Source organism: Neovison vison, chromosome 13 (genome assembly GCF_020171115.1).
Source record: "Neovison vison isolate M4711 chromosome 13, ASM_NN_V1, whole genome shotgun sequence".
In the NCBI taxonomy this organism is placed as follows: Eukaryota; Metazoa; Chordata; class Mammalia; order Carnivora; family Mustelidae; genus Neogale; species Neogale vison.
Genome location: NC_058103.1, coordinates 143,923,826 through 143,945,809, shown reverse-complemented (window position 1 = coordinate 143,945,809; position 21,984 = coordinate 143,923,826). Strand labels below are relative to the sequence as shown.

Below are 21,984 nucleotides of genomic sequence, written 5' to 3'. Positions count from 1 at the left end.
TCTGAGAAGCCATCTCAGACAGACTGGACTGAAGTGTTTCTAACAACTTTATCCTTTTCTGTGCAGAACTTCCCATTCTGTCTTAAGAAAGCCCTTTACTTTACATGCATAAGATTATGAGCAACATCTGCACAGTTTGCAAATATGTTATCCTTCTACTCAGTGGCCATTCAGTGGGAGAGGGCTGGCTTCTCAATTCAGCTCTAACACTGTGAGAATTTAAAAACCTAACTGAAGCTTACTGGGCATCTTTTTTGTCTCTTCTCTGGAGAGGGGACAGGTCTAGATTTTTGAAATGCAAGAGCCCTTCCAATGTTAATTTTATAGGATTCTACCACCTTCTGATTTCCTGCATACTGTAGTGGTTGAGTTGGTGGGTTCTAAAATCATACACACACACACACACACACACACACACACACACACAGATTCATTACCCTCTTCACCCAATCTCTGTGCTCTATATGCCCTTTGATGTGGGAAACAAAGGCAGAAGAGAAATTATTACAGTTCCTTACTACCTACAGCCTATTAACAAGTCTTTGAAATGGGCAGAACGACATACCTCTAGGGACTCAACTGCCTCAATGCTGACACTTTGCTAAGGGCAAAAGGCAATCCTAGTCCTAGCCTGACAGCCCACCCTCCCCACCCCAGGATCCTGTAAACCTACTCTAACATAAAAAAACTTCCTTTGGAAATTCCCTTTATCTCTAAACCCCCAAGATAAGTGTTGTCCATCATCCCCCAAGCATATGGCCCACTGATATACATCTGAAGGGTCTCATGACTAAGACTTTATTAGACAGTATTAAAAGACCTTTTCCCCAACAATAGCTAGTCCCCTCCACTTCCCTTGTTTCCAAAATTCCTTAGGGCCTTAGGCTCTCCCTAAGTGCCTCCCAACTTGGAAGTACATAATGGACCACTCCCCATGACCCCAGTGCAGCTCTTTCTGTCCAGGGGTCCTATCCCTGTGCTTTAATAAAACCACATTTTTGCACCAAAGACATCTTAAGAATTCTTTCTTGGCCATTGGCTTTGAACGCTAATGTCTTTCCTACATCACTGAGACATTTATTCTGCCCTGAAAATATGAGTTTTCTCCTGAGTGAAGTCACATTAGTACATACCACAGAGCTGTCGTGAGGACTAACAGAGGCGGTGGGTGTGAAATGTTACACCTTTTCAAGCACATGTTACGCACTCAGCAATACCGGCCATTTTCTTGTCATTGATGTCAGTTGTGATCATGGACATGGGACAGGTGATGGTGATAGTCAGGAGAGGAGGTGGAATGACATAAAAAAATAAATAAATAAGATAAGTGCACTGTGCATTTGTCCCAGATTTCAGGTGTGTGGACGACTAAGACCAATCGGCCAGAGTAAGCGCGGAGAGCACGGCCGCCCATAATGCCTTAGTAAGTGAGCCTAGGTTGGGAGGATGCCGACATGTTGCCGAGAAGCCTGGCTAGGCTGTCCTACCCCTGCCCAGTCTGCCTTCCACATTCAAGCCTGACTTGAAAACCACCCAGTGACGATTACATTATCGTTAAAAAATGCCACGTGTTGAGACTAACTGTGAACCACACATGCTTCAGGTTAAAGAGGAGAAGTGAAACTCAAATAAGGAGCTTTTCAAAAGAACTCAGAAAGATGGCTCTCATAAACAGAATGATAGTCAGACTTAATGAAGAAAAACAACTGTTCCCATTTCTACTGCGGACCACGCAAGAACAAATGGACAGAAATCACTTGCAGATAAAATTAGATTGACGACACGGAGAAGCATTTGAGCTCTAAGAACTGGTCAGCACCAGCCTATTTGACAAAGGGATTCACAGCGACCTCTACTTGCATTCACAAATGTCAGGGGGGATACCCATCTGTTTGGATGGTTAAGGGGAAGATTATCTACAGTCACGGGGAAGCAAGCCAAGCAATTCTTTGCAATCCCAAGCTTTGATGATGATACAACCATAACATGCTAAATGGTGCTGTTCCCAGCATGGGGCTGCTGACAAGGGAATTTCTCAAGGGATTCCTCGGGCCAGAATCTGCCTTTAAAGGCCCAAGTATAAGTCAACCAGGGGTGGGTATGTATCTAAAGAGCAATAACAACCCTCTCTAATTAGACACAATCTCCTAAGGGAGGCATCCACAGAGCGGTGAGACTGGCACTAGTAAATTAAATTTTTAAAATCCTGTCGCAATCACTCCCCTGATGTGCCCCTTCCTTAGGCCTCACTCTCAGTTATTTTTTATTTATTGTAATTACTTTAGTAATAAGATTTGTTTTCTTGTTATTATATATATTACTGTGCAGAGTAAGAAAAAAAACAATAGCCAAAAAGAGTTATGTTTCTTATTTATCTCCTTGGCCGTTATTGGGCCAGGGGGAGGGGTGGGGAGCAGGGAGAAGCTGTAAATAGAAAAGAAAGTGTTTCCTACGGAGTGAAGATGTATAGGAGCATATTTGCAAGAAGGAAGCAGGGCAATGAAGGAAGAAGGCTAATAATTCAGAAGGGCTAGGTGGCTCAGAGAGATAAATAACTGAGGAAAAGACACCATGGAAGTCGGGCCAGGGAGGGTGGCTCCACATTGCCAAGGCTAATGCAATGCATTCGACTTTCCTGGTAATAAACGAGGGCCTGCAGGCGGAAGGACCCAGAACTGGAAAGCCTGTGGCCCCAGACTGGTCCTCAGGGCAGCCTGACAGGTGCAATTCCTTCTGGTTCCTGATGGGGCGCACTTTCCTAGGAACCGGGGCTCCCAGGGATAGATGGGAGCAGGGGGCCATAAGGCTGTGATGCCCAGGCTGGGTACATCCAGGAGACTGTCTGCAGGCTGAGAAGAAGACCGGTTCCACCAACCACAGACACTGTTCATGACAGATACCCTGAAACACTACGTGAGATGTCCTGAAGCTGACGGTAGGCGGGCTTCTAAAAGGCAAGAAGCCAGGCTTTCGTCCATTCCGATGGGACAACTAGATCTATTTCAAGGGCGAGCATGAGGAGGGGAGCCCGGGTGACTCAGCTGCTTAGGCAGCCAACTCTTGGTTTCAGATCAGGTCATGATCTCATGGGTAGTGAGTCTGGGACCCCCATCCAGGCATACAGGATTCTGAAATCATCTGGGGAGTCTGTTCAAGGATTCATTCCCTCTGCCCTTACCCTGACTCATGCCCACTCTTTCTCTCTCTGGAATAAATATCTAAATCTTAAAAAAAAGAGTAAGCATGAGGAGGGAAAAAGGCACTGCCTGAATTCTTCCAATTCCAATTCTGCTATATATTTTATAAAATTTATTCAGTCCTACACCTTCTCCATAATTTTAAAATCACAATCACAAGGACAAGCAAAGCTTTAGTAAAATATTATATATTTAAAATACATATATTATATTAAGATAAATATTATATATACTATATAGTATGATAAGTTATATATATTATGTATAAAATAAAGAAGTCTTTTTCACCTTTTTCATCATTGACCTTGTCCCTTCCTCTGCAGAATTTCTATCCCACTGCCATACCTTATCTTGGATCTCTTTGAGAAACTGAGAAATGGAAGTAGGAAACCATTAAGCTTGTTTGTCTCGACTACTGAGAAGAGCTTTGCATGGCTCACATTGAAATCCAAGCAACAGAATACAACAAGAGGGACCTTTACTTTTGTATTTTCAGACAGTTTCAAACACTACGTATTTGATCGTGACACTAATCAAGGGAGGCACCATGGTTAGGGCTTACTGACCTCTTAGTAAGTTGAAGAAATAAGAGTGCAAAGGTTAAGTGATTTGTCCAAAGCCATGTGGGTGGAAAGAGGCTAACCCTGACCAAATCCTGGGCCTTCTGATTGCCCAGGAGGAATTCCTTATACTGAATCATGATCACAATCATCCCAGATGAAGCAAAATAAAGAAAGTCAGCAAAACCAGGAAAAGCACAAATCGTTTCCTTTGAGAAAGGCAGTGAGATCTTATTAAGACTCTGATAACAAGGGGACTGGATCTCCTCTTACTTCCCCAAAGCAGAGCACCCCAAGAGTAAATGGCAGAAGGAACAGTAAACACAGTATTAGAGGCGGGGGTGGGGGGCGCTAGTCAGAGCTGTGCCTCCTATTCTCCAGATAGAGACTCTCATGTGTTTCAGGGAGCATGGAACATACATCACTAAGTACATGGTAGATGTGATGGGAATTGAGAAATAATACATCTGTATTATACCCAAGGGATTGCTTTATAAAGACTTCTAAGTGTATGTTGAAAGAAAGTGTTAGTCAAGGGGCACTGGGAAGAGAGAAGTCTGAAGGGGAAATCGAGAAGGAAGAATGGATGTTTGTCTACCTCCCTCCCGGCCTGCATCCTGGTCCCATTTCTTCCTCCGGGGAAGGAATACAGAAACACCAGAGCGCAGACAGAGATCCGAAGCGGCCCAGCCAATGAGGGAACACAGCATTTAACAAACAAGCACATTTCCCCAAGAGCCTCAGCCCCAACTTGATCAATGATTCTGCAACATTGAATCATTTTTAATTTAATGCTTCTGGGAAGTGAGGGGGGGTGGAAACCCATCAACTACAGGCACAGTTGGCAAGAGCTGGGTATTAGCATTTGGCAGCATTTATTATTGCTGTTTATGATGGCATAAATTAGGTTTATGCTGATATAATTAATAACCCTAAATTTAGGAATAATAAATAGTAATATTTGTTCAGAACCGCAATGTCTGAGAAAGGCAAATGGAGTACTCAAGCTCCTGACTCCCCTCTGTATGTAGGAACGGGTGTGGGCAAGGAAGCCCTTGGGAAATCTCTCCTACAACGCCCTGGCCCTAGCACCATGCATCATTGAATACTATGCAAATGACTTAGCAGCAGGACCTTAAGCGTTCCCAGAGCAAATAATTGTCATGTTGATCTCTATGAACAAGTTAATCTGCAAGATTTTGTATGCCACATTTCCTTCTAGAACCGGGACCCTCAGCGATCTCTGGGCCCGCACTGCTCTGTGCTGTATGTCCAGAGCTCTGGACAACTTGGCCAAATGCCGAGTTCTTCGTGGTTCCCTCTCCCCCTTCCACATCCTAGAAGGAAAATCTTGGATGTCGCACAAAATCCCAGTAGACCATGATTTCAGAATTACTGACAGATTTGCAAGGGAAGAATTCAAGGCAAAAAGTCACTTCTGCAACTTCAAAAAAAAAAAAAAAACTTAAATGTGTAACTTCATTTTATAAAGTTGTAAAAAGAAGTTGGTGAGATTAAAATATTCCTATAAATGTTCCTTTCTGTATCTAGGAGGATATCTTTTTTTTATTTTTTTTTAAGATTTTATTTATTTATTTGACAGAGATAGTGAGAAAGGGAATGTAAGCCAGGGGAGTGGGAGAGGAAGAAGCAGGCTTCCTGCTGAGCAGGGAGCCCGATGCGGGGCTCAAGCCCAGGACCCTGGGATCATGATCTGAGCTGAAGACCGTTAATGACTGAACCACCCACGTGCCCCTCCAGGAGACTATCTTAGCATCCAAAATGGACTGAGACCTCCTTGTTTCTAGTGAAGTCAGGAAGTAAACGAAGAAAATTATAGTTCCTCAGACCAAATAATCCCCTCCAGATCAAAATAACATTTTTCCCAGTTTTCAAATATAAGGAAAGTAAAGCAAAGAGAAAGAGATTAAATGCCCTTTGCCCATCTCTCCCCAGAGATCCTTTACACAGAGACACACAAACCTGCTAGAACTGGGCCCACACTGATATTTCCATCCAAATTGCCAACCGTGTCCAGAACATTTTAATTTTCCTAAACACAAATAGAGCCAAAATAGCCAACCACTGATCATTCTGCTCTGTTACAAGCAGTGCAAACTGGCAAAACGGTCTAAATTTTGAAAAGTACGTGACTGCAAGTGAACGTTCCTCTGTCAGCGCCCAGGAAGGGCCGCGGGGCTCCGCAGTAACACAGTGGATGACTAGCACAGGCTAAGCTTTACTTGCTCAGAAATATGATCTCTGGCTAGCAAACATTCCACAGGGAGATTCCACGGCAGAAACTTCACATTCCCCTGGCCTAGCTGGAGGGAGAATTTGGAGTTGAAACTCTGGAATGAGAGTTTTAAGGAGAATAATACACTCACATCCTCTCCTGGCATGGCATCGTGACCACCAGCATCATCTGGACAGACCACGGGGACTCTGTCACTCAGCTTCCCAGACGCCACACAGCATGGAGACCTTTGTCCTGACACCCTCTTTAGCTTGTGGCCATCCAAGCCCTCAGGGAAGGGGACACAGCACCGTGCTGAGGAAGAGAAACAGTCAGACCTACTGGGAGGGTGCCCACGGGACAGCTAGTGTCCCTCTGCCTTTACTGGTCCCCCCTGCTTTTCTCCACCCTTACTTCTCTCCTGGACCAAGGATCCCTGCTCTACTGCCCTCGCTTTGCAGAAAACACTGCAGAACTCAGCCACAGACACATGGAAAAATCAATGTTTTGGAAGCCAAATATGGACAGTGAGTCCATAAAGGAATGAGTCACTCCCGCCTAAGGGTATAAACCCTCCCAGCTTGGGAGGGTCCAGAGGCCCCCATACTTATTAAACCGTAGGCTTTTGGAGACTGCCTGAACAATCAACCAGGCTCCCCAGTGTGTGCTCAGTTGTTGTTCAAGACAATGAATGATGATTAAGACAAAGAGAAGAAAAGAAGACCAAGTAATTTTGGCACCCACAGCTTCAAAAGGAACCACACCTCAAAGGCGTAGAATACAAATCCCCCCTTGCAATCTAGCCTATACTAAAACACTATGGGCAGTGCACCAGCACCTCAGTACTAATATCTAACTAAATATATATCCAACAGTTCATTTCTTACAGAAGTGGCCCAAAGCTTTTTAGAGCCCTTGCTCTGGTCTACAATGATCTATGTGAAGTCCACACCTTAAAACACTTTAGCAAGGTGAGGTGCACCCCAGGTTAGATTTAACAAACATCTCAGGCATTTACTACCTCCCAGACTCTATGTTAAAAACACTCAAGAGGTAAGTCACCCAGATGACTGCCTAGAACTGTGGACATGAGCGGAGCTCACAGCCAAGTGGGAAGAACACAAGCTTTGCAACCAGGCCAACCTGAATTTAATCCCGGACTCTAAAATACCAGATACGTGTTGACCTTGTGTATGTCATCTCATCTTTTGCCTCAGTGTTCTCTTCACCTGCAAAGTGGGAGTAATTTTTTCCTAAGTATAAAAATTAAAATTAAAATCATACTTTAATCTTATCAGATTGACCCCCCCCAAATTAAAAGGATTGATACAATGTATTGACAAGGGTATGGGGAACAGGCACTTTCACCCACTGGTGGTAGGAATCTCTATCTACACATTTTTTCTAAATAATCTGGTAATAATGTCTCAAATATAAAATATGCATAGCATCAACTCAACAGACTTGAGAATTTATCTTAAGAAAACAGCCAGAGGAATTCACCAAGAGAATAACAAGAATATTCCCCTGTCTCCTGTTTATAATGGAGAATTGTTTAAAATTAATTATGTCAATACTATGACATAGCCATTTTAAAAACTAATAATGCTATTTGTATTCTTTGCCACAGGAAGATGTTCGTTTATAAACTCTACTACAAAATATATGATCTTACTTAAGACAGATAGAAATATATTTAAAGAAATAGCTGACATTCCCGGAGTTGTCAGCTTACAAAAAAAATGGCTAATGAATGTTCTCCCACTTGACAATAGCATTTACGTCTGGACAGCCTGATTCAGAAAGGGCCTCCATGTTAGCAAACCCTAGAAGCGCTATGTAATTACCATAGATTATAATGTGAACAATGTCCCTTGGAGTCACGCAATGCAGCAGCCCTGAGTTTGGGTGCTTTTTAATTTCTTCCCTCAGCTTCTTCTCTACGCTGGAATTTTCTACAGTAATGATGCCTTTCCCCCCCCCATTGGAAACCATAAACGAAACCATTTTATTTTTTGAAAACAAAGAAGTCACATGTATACAGTAATCAGCCCGAGGCTAGGGCATTCGAGCTCAGCAAATGGGTGCTTCGTGTTCGCTTCTCACCAACCACCTCTGAGCTCTCTGGCCTGCCACAGGGCAGCTAAAACTGCAAATTACACTGCTCAGACTCCCTTGCCAGTCGGCCTCCTGGTAGGTTCTGCCAACAGCAGGCACTTGAGGGAGGGAAAGAAAGCAAAGGGCACCGTCTCTGCTTTCCAGTCCAGTTAATGAGACCAGAGCAGCAGCTGGCATCTGGTTCAAGCCCTGCCTCTTAGGCTGCGAGACGCCGTCACAGGTGACAGCAGGGGGCAGATACGTCCCCTTGGCATTCAGACACAGGTCACTCCACACTCTTCCATCCTCCCACCTGTGTCCCCTAGGCCACTGAGGCCCTGGCCAGGTCAGACCCCTTTCTCAGCATTGGAAATACCAAACTCTACATAGCGTCCCCCGGGCCCCTGGGTTCCGATCCCTCCATCACTTGCCCCTCCTTCCCTCACCCTCGTAGGTGGGACCTGCTTCTGCAATTACCAGTCTCTTGGCTTCTTTGGCATCCCTTTTTGAGCTTTTAGACGTCTGCCACCAGTGTGAACCAAATCTCATCTTTAGAAACATCTACCCTCTTGCTGTACCATGGATCATTTTTATAACTAGAAAAAAAAAAGCTTTTTTTTTTTTTGCTGTCCTAATTTTTCTGAGCATAACTCTGAAAACACAACTATTATATTTCTTCTTCACTGTTCCCTTAGGAATTTCTTCTCTAAGCATGATGGCCACTTATCCCCACCCCCAGTCTTGGGCATAGGTACTTCCTTTCAGTCTCCGTAGTGCAGCTGAACCAAGATGGAAAGGCTGATTAACACTTTACTAAATCATGGAACAGAAGAGGACTACTCACAGGAAATGTGGAACTGATTATTGGTGTAGCTGTTTTCATTCTCAAGTAGCCACTTAAGGGACTGATTGCTTCTTTTGGCTTCCTCCGAATGGTACATGCCATCTTTCCTCTGTGACCTCTGGTTGAGACCAGAGTTTCACCAATTGCAAGCCCAGGGGAATTATCTATTTTTCTTAAAGACCCATTTTTCAGGCATCTTTTCTTGTTCCAGGACCTGTTTTCTTGTTCCAGGGGATGCTTAACAACAAGAAAAAGCAAGGCAGTCAATGACGATACTACTCCCTCTGACAGGGAAGTTCACGGACACACTAGCGCAATGTATCACAGCACAGAGAGCAAGGCTGCCTTGATGCACCGTGATCTGAAAACCCGGCACACAGACCTCGAGGCCACTCATGTGATCACCTGCAGGTGGGGAGGTAACCCCAGCAACATCCCATGTGGGATTTCTCACTGATCTGTTATCAGGGAGCTCAGAGCGTATCTTCCATTCTTACTCGTGCAAATTGAAAAAGATAATAATAATAAAATTACGTACTTCCTATGGCCCATTTTCTTTTCAAATGTAACTGCTCCATGAGATCCAAAAGTCTGAGACGCAACCACTGCTCTATGCTAGTATACTGAAGAGATGTGAAATACATTAAAAAGTGAGAGTTGAGGTCATATCAGAGGGAAGCCCTAAGCATATCAGAACAGGAGGGAATGGACATGGCCCTGCCCAAGCTGAAGTCCCCCCAAGAAGGATAATCATCAGCCCTTTGGGATCCTGCAGACTCAGCTGAATTAAAATACACTATGGAGTGGGCAGGGGAATGCAAGTTCCATGACCAAAAAAAAAACAACAACAACTCAAAATTAGCTGGGTGTTGCCTATAGCCAAAAACTGGCAGCAACAAGAAAGGGTATATTCTCCAATGAAGAAGGCTGGCAGGACAAGGCAGCATCAAGGCCAAAGCCAAGCTGGAAATTCAGATCCCATGAAGGAAAACTGACAATGAACTGATTCATTCATCCCAGGCCCAAATTACAGAGCTGTGTGTTGGTTTGTCCCAGGCACACTGGATATGAAGGTCCAAGCCTATAAGACTAATTTCAGAGACCACCTGATGGTACCTGTGAACAGCGCTGAAGCTCTATTTGCATCTCCAGCCAAGGGTGGGAAGGGCTGGTAGACCAAAATGCACCTGGGCTTTGGAGCTAGACAGAGTGGGTTCACACCCCAGCTCTGTCACAAGCTGGCCATGTAACCTTGGGCACAGGTGTGTTTATGTGCAGGTAGTTCAATTATTCAGACAATTTCTCATGCCATTTCTGTTTTGAACTAACTTTCTAATCTGGGTAACTCATTTTTACCTCTCTGATTTCAGTTTCCTTAACATTTGAAGGACCGGGACGAAATGATACACATGAACCCTCCTAGCTAGAACACTTTTTTAAAAAATTCGAATGCCCTTAAATCCTTACAGAAAAGTGGTATAGCACAGACAGAAGTTCTGGTTTGCCTCTGTAACACGAGGTTTTTAAACTGGACCCAAGATTTCACCTCTGTGTCCTCAAGATTTTGTATCTAGATATTAGAAGACCTGCATTTTGGGGCCATAGGTACAATTACATAAGAAAATCTATGTAAAAACAAACAAACAGGTTCTTTCTTGGCCCATAAAAAGTGCTGAATGATTTTTTTTTTATATAAAGTCTGTGAGTTCTCTTATTGTAGTAAAATAAAGCCTTTACAACCCACAGTGGAGTAAAGGAATATTGGCACTAACTTTAAATGGTCCCAGATAGTTTAAATTGTCAAGATTTTTTATCTGATTTTTACAGTTTCATTTGTTTCCCCTAGAGCATTCAACTATTACTTCTTAATACCTTGGTGTGTTTACTCAGAGGATGCCCTCTGCTCTTTATTGTTGTTTCGCTCCACAATGGCCTTGGAAGAAGAAAATCAAGTTTGTAGAGTTGTATGTATCCTAAGAATCAATATACTCCAATTCTCCTGTGAATAAAATGTTGGGCTGTGTGTTGACTTCATACAAATTATTTTGTCACTACATTCTACCCAACAACAAAAGTCCAAAAATTGGAAACCAGGCTAGATCTCTTCAACCCCTTCCCCTACATGCCATGCCAACCTTCTGCATGTTCTGCAATCATCTGCCTTCTCCCCACTTCAGACCCTGAACAAGCCACCATTGTCACTTCCACCCTGACCCAATTTGTTGACCCCTTGGTTTTTATCCCAGGCAGCAAAGAATGACAAGAGTCAATGATCCTCCTGGATTCCTTAGAACTCAGCCCAATTCCATATAAACAACCAGGCCAGCAAGATGGTAGATTGTTTCTTTGGGAACCCACCTTTATAGTTTGTTTTCCTGCTATAGACATGTGTTGCTAAGAGATCTTTGGCTTGGCAAGACCCACTAAATTTTTGCTAGAGAATCCTGGCTTTGTCTCTCTGACCACTATTATCAAAACCTCTCAGCCATTCTCAGAGGCTCTATTACCATCACCACAAAAGGAAACTATTCTACTTTTACACATTCTTACAAACCCCACGGGGGCCCGTGAAGTATTTTGAAAGAAGAGTAGAGTCCAGTAAGTTAAGTACCATGCTTGGGTTTAGGCTCTCCAGTCTTTATGCAAAATTTGCTTCTCTGTCATTCAGACCACACACAAGGCAGTTCACTAGGCTTTAAGAAGCCTAGTAGTAAAAATGCATCCGAAGAAAATCAGCGAACTGATCTTCATCAGAAACACTATCACATAAGCAACATTTAGGTAAACTATATTAAACTCAAAGCGGACTTCCCATGGGGAAGTTAAGGCATGTAAAAGGGGGATTCGATTTTCTCTGTGGGGCACCCCAAGGTAAGACTGCATAAAATGTTTGAAGTTCACAGGGCAAAGATCAGAGCACAGAGAAATACAAATCCACCCAGTTACGTACAACGGAATGGTCATGCCCTGAAATGGAATGTCAGTCACAGAGAAAGTTCAAGTAGAAGTTAGATGAGCCACACGTCTGCTAGGCTCGAAGAAGGGTTCATGAGCTGAGACTTTTAAGGCTTTAACTGTGAGCTGCTGTGTGTCCGATGTAGTCTTGTGTCTTTTGAAATTGGTGTGCTGTGACTTGTGGATTTCCGATCAGTACAATAACACTATGGTTTCCAAGTCCCTTTCAGCCAAAATTGTTTGAGTGATCCAAATAATCTATGATATGCTTTGAGCTCCACGATGAAAGATGCAATATAAAAAAAAGGGTAATTTTAGTCATAATAAATAATGGTAATGATGATGAATGGCAGTGTCACTGAGAAGGAGCTGGCCTGCCATTAGGGAGTCCAAAACAACCAGCTGTGAGCTGAAAGTGACTGTGTCCAGGCCAGGAGGATGCTCCGTGACTGAGACCACATTAACCTTTCAACCAAAGACCTGGACCAAGCCCATGATGTCTCGGTGTGACCAGTTGTAATGGAAAAAACTACAATATTTATCCTTGAGCCTGAATTTGCCATGGGCTTAAGAGACATTTTCCCAGCCAGGTCAATAGGGAGCATGTTCCCTTACTCTTCCAACAGAAGAGAAAACTGAGTCGTTCGGGGAAAGAGCCAGATTACACACAGGCGTTACGACTCTAAACCTAGTACGCTTTCCATTCTCTACCAGACCCCGGACAATTCAATGGAAAGAGAGATTTCAGAAAAGAGCCAACTTGGATGAGAACATGCTGAAACGGGATCCTGTCCCTCAAGATGGCTTGCAGAGCTGTTTTCCATCCATTTCGGCTGACAGAGCTTGCTAGTGAAATCCTGGGCACCTCAAGCAGGCAGAAGTCACTCATTAATGTCCTAGACCTGATCTCCAGAGCCAATAGCACACGGCAGGGGCCCACCCAGTTCCACTGGACCAGGAGGGAACACCGCTCTAGAGCCTTGTCCAACCGCATGTCTCAGAGGGCTAATTGCTGCCAGAGGCTTAATTAATGCTCCTGCTGGAGGGGCCTGGCCTCCTACTCCTCCCATGTGCTTGAAGACCAACCAGTGACCACTGGCAAAGACAAAGGACCCTACTCTCTGCCCATCAAGCACCTCCACCAAAAATGAGGAGACTTGCTAGAACACACGAATCCTTTACTTCTTTGCCTTTTTTATTCTTTTGCTGTATATACTGAAATTTTATTTTTAAAGTCTATAGCTTTGACTTGCTTGCATTTTGGCATAGTTTAGCATATTTTATCATTTGGAATGTACTCTGCTCCTCTTTTTCTATTTTATCATGATACTTTACATTTCTAAATTTTGTAACTGATCAGGATTCTTTTTTGTGCTTATCCTTTGAAGCTAGTCCATTCTCAGCTGTTTGACGTGTATTTCGTTTTTTTCCTTAAAGAAATTAATTACTATTTTATCTTTCTTAAAAGGGTCTCTTGTTCAGTTGAAGCCATTTTAAATTTTATCTCTTTGAAATTTTTGTTTTCTTTTTTATATTTTTTAGCAGTTCTCATTTTATCTCGTTTCACCTTTTGCTACTGCCCTCGTTTCTTCATCTTCTAAACTTGTGCTTTGCTTCTTTAATACTGACATTTTAAACTGTAAATTCTTTCCCATGAATAGCCTCTGAAATTATATTTCTTTCATTTTTTAATGCATCTTACGCTCTATTTTGATACCATGTCTATTCCCCTAGTGAGAAGAATCCTCGAGGACCACAGGAAGAGGCTCGAGTCTCTTTCCACGGGGTTTGAGAATTTGTGAAAGTTAATCCTACCAGCTCCATCCACCAGCCACGTCACCTCGGGGACCTGCTCTGGTTCTGCACTTCGGCTCACAGCGTCTAAAAATGCTGACTTCTTCCAACAGACCTCCTAGTCCATTCTCCTAGGAATGGACTTCCTCGTTCCATTCCTGTGTTCTGAAGGCGTGTGGGAACGCAGTGGGGAGAAGCACCACCCACCGCTTCCATCTCTCCCTCAACCAGCCCTGACCCGCCAGCCATTCCATGCCAGCCATCCCATTTGCATACAGCGACACCCTTCTTGGCACTGTATCCAGAACCCAGCAAAATACAACTCAGAATAAAGATGCCCCTGCAGTAAATATTAGTAAGGAAATGAAAGCACTGGTCTTAACTGTAAAGAAATCAGAGTTTGAGCTCTGACTTAGTCACTAACCCACCATATGACCTGGGCAATCACTTGATTACCACAGACACTGATATTCTCCTCTTAAAAAAAGAAAAAGACTATTACACCAGATTATTTCTAAGGACCCCTCTGGAGTTAATTGCCTATGAACCTATGCCCTTGAATTCAAGGCAAAACAAAACAAAACAAAAACAAAAACCTGACATGACCTCAGGGTGTTTGGAGAGCACGTTGTTATTTGTACCCGTTAACAGACGCCCCCAAAAATGTATTCCTGCCACAGTACCAAAGTCTCTTTAGTGACACCCACTGAGCGACACAATGCATTCCAATGGTGACATAAATGAGGACCCAGTTGAGCTGGGCACCTGACGTACTTGCCATTGATGACACCATCTGGATTGAGCATGGGGATGATCTTGAAAATGAAGTTTTCCCGTAGAAGTCTAGCCACAGGGTCACTGCTGACCAGGAACTCCAGGGCCCCCTTCATCACCCAGCTGGCGTTGCTCTCTCCCGGATGCACCCGGGCAGTGATCACCTGGTATGGACGCTGCCCTGCGGAGAGAGGAACGGGAGAAACTTAAACCTAAGTCCACTCTCCATTTCCAACAAGATCATCTCCCAGGGGCCAGAATGACTCCTGACCGGCATGAAGTCCAAAATAGGCTGACCGCTTCCCATACATATCTGATCTACACTGATCCATCTTCCATTTGCCTCTACAGTCTGCAAGACTCGAGAAAGTATAAAGTGAAAGCTCAAGGCTTTATCAAAAGCAGAAGTACTTAGCGGCATGAAAAGAAGCCAAGAAACCGATTTTATCAAGACTACCAAAGGAACAATTAACTCTCCAGAATCCAATAGCATGATGCTGTATGTCACAGATCTGAAATTGAATCTTATCTTCATACTTAGCAGCTATAAGATCTTAGGTGAGTAATTTGATTTCTGCAAGGTAAGTATCTCATCTGTAAAATGGGGACAGTGATACTGATCTTGTGTGGGTGTTAGAGAAACAAAAAGATGTCAGTAAGGCACTTGGCATATTGCTTGGCATTCGCTACAGGTTAGTTTCTCCCACCTCAGTTATGAGGTCTGTGGGTAAGATGGCCCTTCTCATTCCCCAGTAGAAATGGGATTCAAGGGCAGAACTTGTGCTGGGAACTTTATGTCTGCAGGACACTGAACAAAAAACATTGAAAAAGATTTGACAACAGTGAAGCACCTGGCATCTCAATCATGCAAAAAAAAAATCAGGAAAACACTCTTTGCCCAATCACAGGGAGCATACACGATCTGAAGAGACCTTATGGAGACTGCATAGACAAAAAGCCCAAAGATGGGCTTGTCTTTCTTTCTTGTTGATAGAAAACATCTGGACCATTGTAATGTTGAGATGTATTCTAAGACCACATCCTGGCTCAGGTGAAAAGTGTGTTTTGATTGATTAATAGTGTCTGTCCTCCATACACTTGGGGAAGGTGGGGGGAATACATGGCATCATACCAGAAGTTAACCACATCTGCTCTAACTCCTTGTCTGATTGTGTGTGTGTGTGTTTTCTGACTCTCTTTTCCTTTTGTATCCTCACCCAATTCCTTACGGGTCCTAAACCCACCTGAGGGACAAGAAATAAGCATTTGCCATCAAATGCCAGCCACCAAGCAGCCTAACAGCTAAAGTAGTCATTTCTTGGGGCACCTGGGTAGCTCAGTGGGTTACAACCTCTGCCTGTGGCTCAGGTCATGATCCCAGGGTACTGGGGTTGAGCCCCACATAGGGCTCTCTGCTCAGCAGGGAACCTGCTTCCCCCTCTCTCTCTCTGCCTGCCTCTCTGCCTACTTGTGATCTCTGTCAAATAAATAAATAAAATCTTTTTAAAAAATAAATAAATAAAATAGTCATTTCTTTCCACTCACTCAAATCACTGTGAGCTAAATATGCCTTTTCTTCCCTTAAACTGTAGCCTTTTTGAGGAAATAAACTGTGTCTCTAATTCCGTGCAAAAAATAAATAAATAAATAAAATTGAACAACTTTCAATAACAGAGCTAAAGAACAGGTACTAGTGAATTACTATTATCATCCATTTAGGCAAAAAAAAATAAAACAAAAAACCACTATCTGCCGACAACCTCTGAGATCTTAGTTTGAAGAGCAGAGATGGGTACATTTTTACTGACTATGGTGGGAGCAGGTCACGTCAGCCCATTATAGATCATTTATATATTGGAGACAATATTTGGTTGTTTTTCCCTAAGCAGGTGTCTTGAGCATATTCCAGGAACTAAAGAAGCCTTGGGATATAAAAGCTGAATAAATTATAGTCCTTGTTCTGTAAGAGGCCATAGCCTTTGCCAACAGTGACAAACACACAAGCAAATCACCACAAGTGAGCTAACAGAAGTATATACAAAGTACCAAAGTCTGACTTACATAAGATCAGGTTTGAAGTCATCCTGATAACATTGTTACTTTGGGTTTTTGGTGGTTTTAAGATGTTATTTATTTATGTAAGAGAGAGCACAAGCAGGGGAAGAGATAGGGGGACAAGGAGAGTCCTCATTGAGCAGAGAGACTGATGCGAGGCTTGATCCCAGGACCCTGAGATCATGACCTGACCCAAATTCAGATGCTTAACTGACTGAGCCACCCAAGTTGCTCCTAATAATGTTACTTTGAATGGCATGCAGTCTCGTGTGCTTTCTGGATTTGGGAGGAAAAAGTAAGAGCCTTCGTGAGAATATTTGATATGCATGTCCCAGCAAGGAAGAGAGTTGAGAGCCACTAGTTTAAGTAGAGAGTCCAGGAGCACCTAGGTGGCTCAGTTGGTTAAGTGTCCACCTCTTGGTTTCAATTCAGGTCATGATCTCAGGACATGACATCAAGCCAAGATGGCCTCGGCATGGAGTCTACTTGAGATCCTCTCTTCCTCAGCCCCTCCCCCAACTCACAGGTGTGTGCTCGCACTCTCTCTCTGTCTCTCTCAAATAAATGGATAAATAAAATCATAAAAAGAAAATAAAAAGAAGGTGGGGTGCCTGGGTGACTCAGTGGGTCAAAGCCTCTGCCTTCAGCTCAGGTCATGATCTCAGGATCCTGGGATCGAGCCCCACATAGGGTTCTCTGCTCAGCAGGAAGCCTGCTTCCTCCTCTCTCTCTGCCTGCCTCTCTGCCTACTTGGGATCTCTTTCTGTCAAATAAATAAATAAAATCTTTAAAAAAGAAGAAGGAGGAGGAGGAGGAGGAGGAGAGAGTCCATGATGGTATTTCAGCAGGAGAAAGACATGTGAAAGGCCACGTTTCATAAAATCATTTTGACATTATTGCAGGTCATGTATTTGCTGAGTCAGAGACAGTATGGCCTGTTGAGTACAGAACGACTTTTGGAGCCGTAATTCCAGAGGTCACATTCCAGCCCCACCATTTTCTACAGAATGAGTCACGGAAGTTTCTGACGAAATCGAGTATTGGATTGGTCATCTTGCAGGTAAGACTAATGACTTGCTAACTGAAGCTTACTAAATAAGCATATTGAGGAGGAAAAGAGATATACAGTTAGCTAGCTGAGCAGAGCAGAACCTAACTGAAGGCCAATGTGCCTCCTCCATCATTTGCTCACAATCATGTCTCACTCTCGCCAAAGCAAGTCATATTGGCACTCCGATAAAAAGCTTGTTGAGAAAGAGGCTTGATGAATTCGTACCCAATCAGCAGACTATTTTCAGTTCTATAATTCCATACCACTCTCTTTGTGGTCTTTGAACCAAGTTCATTTACAGCATATGGAACAACAATGGTAAGTACTCCCAGCCCAGCAAGAAGAAATAAAAAATAGCTTAAGCTCTTGTAAATTTCCAGTACCAACTGAACACCCTCATTGTCCGGGCCACTTGGCTCCCACTGCCTGTTCCCCAGTACAATTCAATGCATCAGACCATAAAGTGAACGGAGCCCTTGCAAAGAGACGCCCACAGTGTGCCTTTCCTTCGAAGAATCAGATTGATAACGTGCTGTATTGTAATATACCACAAGACCTAGCAGGCTGCTCGGAGCATGATAATGGAGCAAACGAGGAAAACTGTGGGTTCTCATGAAGACATAAGCAGCATGTTAGCCATTTCCAGTTGATTTTCCTCTCTTTCTTCTGTGATTTAAGACAATTTTACAGTTGTACTGGTGAGTAAACTTAGGAGATCATTCAGTGGCGGCCGCAAATGATGTTCTAGAGAACCCCTAAGAGACAACAGCTGCAAAGAGTATGCAACACACATACATGTGTTTTTTTCTTGTTATTGACAATTTCGGTTTTAAAAACTCATTTCTGCTTAGGGTAGGGCAAAGAGGATCAGGCATCTGCGTTTTGTTTTTTTTTTTCTCTGCAATTTATAAAATCTATTCCGGAGGTCACCAAAATCTATGGGGGAGTCATGGTTTGGCAATATGCTAATTCTTAAAGCTCAGTATTGAATTTATGTCAGTGGTAAGAACATCTGTAAAAAGAGGTTAGAATCAAGGAGGGAATTATATAATGCCTAAGAGATAGCAGGCTCACGGCCAGTGAAAAACTGAGTCAGAATTGAAGACATATGTGATGATACACGTGTGTACCCAACTCCATAAACATCATCCAGTTTTTCCTTTTTTCTTTCAATAATCTATATTAAATTCCCACTGGCACTCTGGAAGATTGTGGAAATTGGAGGGAAATAGCGGTTTCTGCCCTCAGGGAACTAATCATAGTCTGGTGGGAAAGAGAGGCACACAGATGATCAGGATCCAGTGGGATCAGGGTCATTTGTCAAGACATTTTCAAAGCATCGTGGAACACTCATCACAACGTTATTTATAAAGAAGTGAGCAACTGAAAATGACTTAAATGTGCCCCCGTAAAAACTAGCTAAGGGAAGGATTCATAAACAGAGTGCAAGGCAAGTGTTAAAATGGCATCTGGATATTTCTGTTGACACTAGAAGATATCTGTGACACTATGATGAGTGACAAAATATAGGCAAGAGAGCTACATCATAGTGGATCCCATTTTTATGTAGCTGTCACATTCTCTTAAAGGTATCTATATATAGGACACGTTGTGGGTGGAGGTCATTTAAGTAATTTTTATGTCCTCTATATCCCTACCTAGAATGTTCTCCTCTTCAGAAAATAATAAGCATATGTCAATTTTCCCAAAGGCAAAATATTTTCAAATAGTAAACCGCAGAGGAGAAAGAGGCAAGAAATGGATTTTCACAGAAGAGGTAACATTGGATCTGGTTTGTCCAGATTGAGTGGGAGTTTTCCAGATGAAGTAAAGAAAGGAAGAAGGTGACAGAAAAAGGCTAAGTAGATGCATTTGCAAAATAACAACGTCATAGAGCACCTAACGCCTGAGGAAGAGCAAAGTGGTTTGATGTGGTTACAGTCCGAAGCTATACGGAAGGTAAAATGGGAGTAAAGCCACGAAGTGGTTTGCACCTGTGTCTGCAGACCTTTGGAACCAATGCTAAGGAGACTGGAAACCATCTTGCAAGTTGTGAAGGCCCCATGGAAAATCCTCATGCAAGGGTATGACCAAACAGCAAGTCTCACGGGAGCTTAAGACTCAGATACTGGGGGTGAGTCGTGGGAGAAATAGCCAAAAGAGGAGACTGATTTTCAAAGTTAAGGAAGACTACCTTTGCCTTCATTTTGGGAGAGTGGATAAAAACATCTTGATTGGGGTGCCTGGGTGGCTAGGTCAGTTTAGGTGTCTGGCTTTGGCTCAGGTCATGATCTCAGTGTCCTGCAATGGAGCCCTGAGTCAGGGGTCCACGCTTGGTGGCAGGGGGAGTCCTGTTTCTCTCTCTTTCCCTCTGCCTCTGCCCCTCCCCACGCTCATGCTCACTTGTACTCTCTCTCTCTCTCTCTCTCTCAAATAAATAAGTGAAATCTTTAAGAAAAATTTATTTAAGGCCAAGGGAGTAAGGAAGGAGCAAGGAAACAGATATGGGAAAAACTGTCAATGAAAGAAGATTCTGAAAAAAGAAAATCTGAAAATAGGTGTGGGGAAAAATTTTTATACATTATAGAATATACTGTTTCCCACCAAAGGTGGCCCACTATATACATTTTCTGCACCATGTGTTCCATCTCTTTTTAAATTAGCGTTATTTATAGTGTAATTTATATTCAATAAATTTCACCAATTTTAATTTTACAATTCAGTGAATTTTGACAAATGGATTCAGTGCTGTAAAACCACTACGATCATAATATAGAGCATTATTACCATCACAAAAATCCCCCTCATTCTGTTTTGCTGGCAACTCCCTCCCCATCCCTAGCCTACAGCAACCAGTGATCTGCTTTTCATCTCAATAGCATTGTCTTCTCTGGAATTTCATAAGAATTGATTCATACAGCGTATAAGTTTCCTGTCTGGCTTCTTTCACTTAGCATAATGTTTGTAAGAATCATCCACGTTGTTGTATTAATGTATCAATAATCTGTTCCTTTTGGCCACTGACTCATATTCCCGTGTGCCACAAAGCAATAGATGTGACACCTCTGGTTTATCAGCTCAATATAATCAATCAAACATTGGTTTAATATTTGAGTTATTTCCAGTTTAAGGCTATTATGAACAAAGCTGTTATAATTTGCATACACATCTTTCTTTGGAGTGAATTCCTGACTATAGAATTTGTGCATCTTACGGTAAGGATAATAGGAGAGTAGGTTATTACAAGGGGCTGCCAAACTGTTTTGCAAAGAATGCAGACCATTTTGCATGCCCACCAGCAATGTCTGAGAGTTCCAGCTGATCCTCTGGTTGATCAACCCTGAATACTGTCAGGCTTTTTAATTTAGCCATTCTCATGGGGAGACAGTAGCGTCTAATTGTTGTTTCAATTTGCATTTCCCTGATGACTAATGATGTTAGAACTTTGTGTTGTTTTTGGCCACTTCCATACCTTCTTAAGTTAAGTACCTGTTCAGCTCTTTTGCCCATTTTAAAATCAGGTTGTCTTTTATTGAGTGGGACAGGTTCTTCAGATCTTCTAAATGTAATTCTCTGGAAGATATATGTTCAGTCAATACTTCTCCAAGTCTTTGGCTTACCTTTTTGTTTTCTAGACTATGTATTTTTGAGGCACAAAAGTTTCTTATTTGATAAAGCCAAATGTATGCACTCTTTTTCTTTTGTAATTTGGATACTTTGTGTTTCACTAAGGAATCTTTGCCGAACGCAACGTGACAATAATTTTCTTCTGCAAGAGTTAGTCTCAGTTTAACATTCAGATCAATTTACATAAGGTGTTTCAAGTTAATTTTGGATTACGATATGATGTAAAGGTTGAGATTCACATTTTCCCTCCCATAAGATCCTTTAGCATTTCCTACATATTCAAGCTTATCTTCGGCAAAAACAACATTTCATTTTTCCTCTCCAAACCTCAAGGCATTTTTTTCAACTGGGTGGTGTTATCAACCTGACATTACTGAAATATAATAAATTTGATTATATTATCCTTTAATGTAATCCTGAATTGGTTATTTCTTTAGAATTTTTGCATCTATGTCCCATGAGAGAGATGACCTGTAAGGACTTTCTTTTCTTGTAATGTCCTTGTCAGGCTTAGTTATCAAGCTTATGAAGAGTTGGAAAGCACTGCCTCTTTTTCTTTTCTGTGTAAGATTTTTGAAGATTGGAAATACTTCTTCTTTAAATTTTATGGTAATATTTCTTAGGGAAGTTAGCTAAGCCTAGAATTTTCTTTCTCATAAGATTTTAATAATGACCTGATTTCTATAATCACAAATTGAACTTATTTTATTTTGTTCTTAAAGATTTATTTACTTATTTTAGAGAGACAGAGCTCACACATGAAGGGAGGGGTGGAAGGAGAGAAGCAGACTCCC

The 21,984-nt window shown here is 42.5% G+C and overlaps 1 protein-coding gene across 1 annotated transcript in view; it reads right to left on the bottom strand.

Moving 5' to 3' along the window:
- The window catches only part of AGBL1 (AGBL carboxypeptidase 1), a 657,523-nt gene that overhangs the window by 426,843 nt on the left and 208,696 nt on the right, over window positions 1-21,984 (bottom strand). The window contains exon 17 of the mRNA XM_044232424.1: window positions 14,458-14,638. Within this exon, the coding sequence (XP_044088359.1) occupies window positions 14,458-14,638 (181 nt within the window). The remainder of the gene's footprint in view (window positions 1-14,457; window positions 14,639-21,984) is intronic.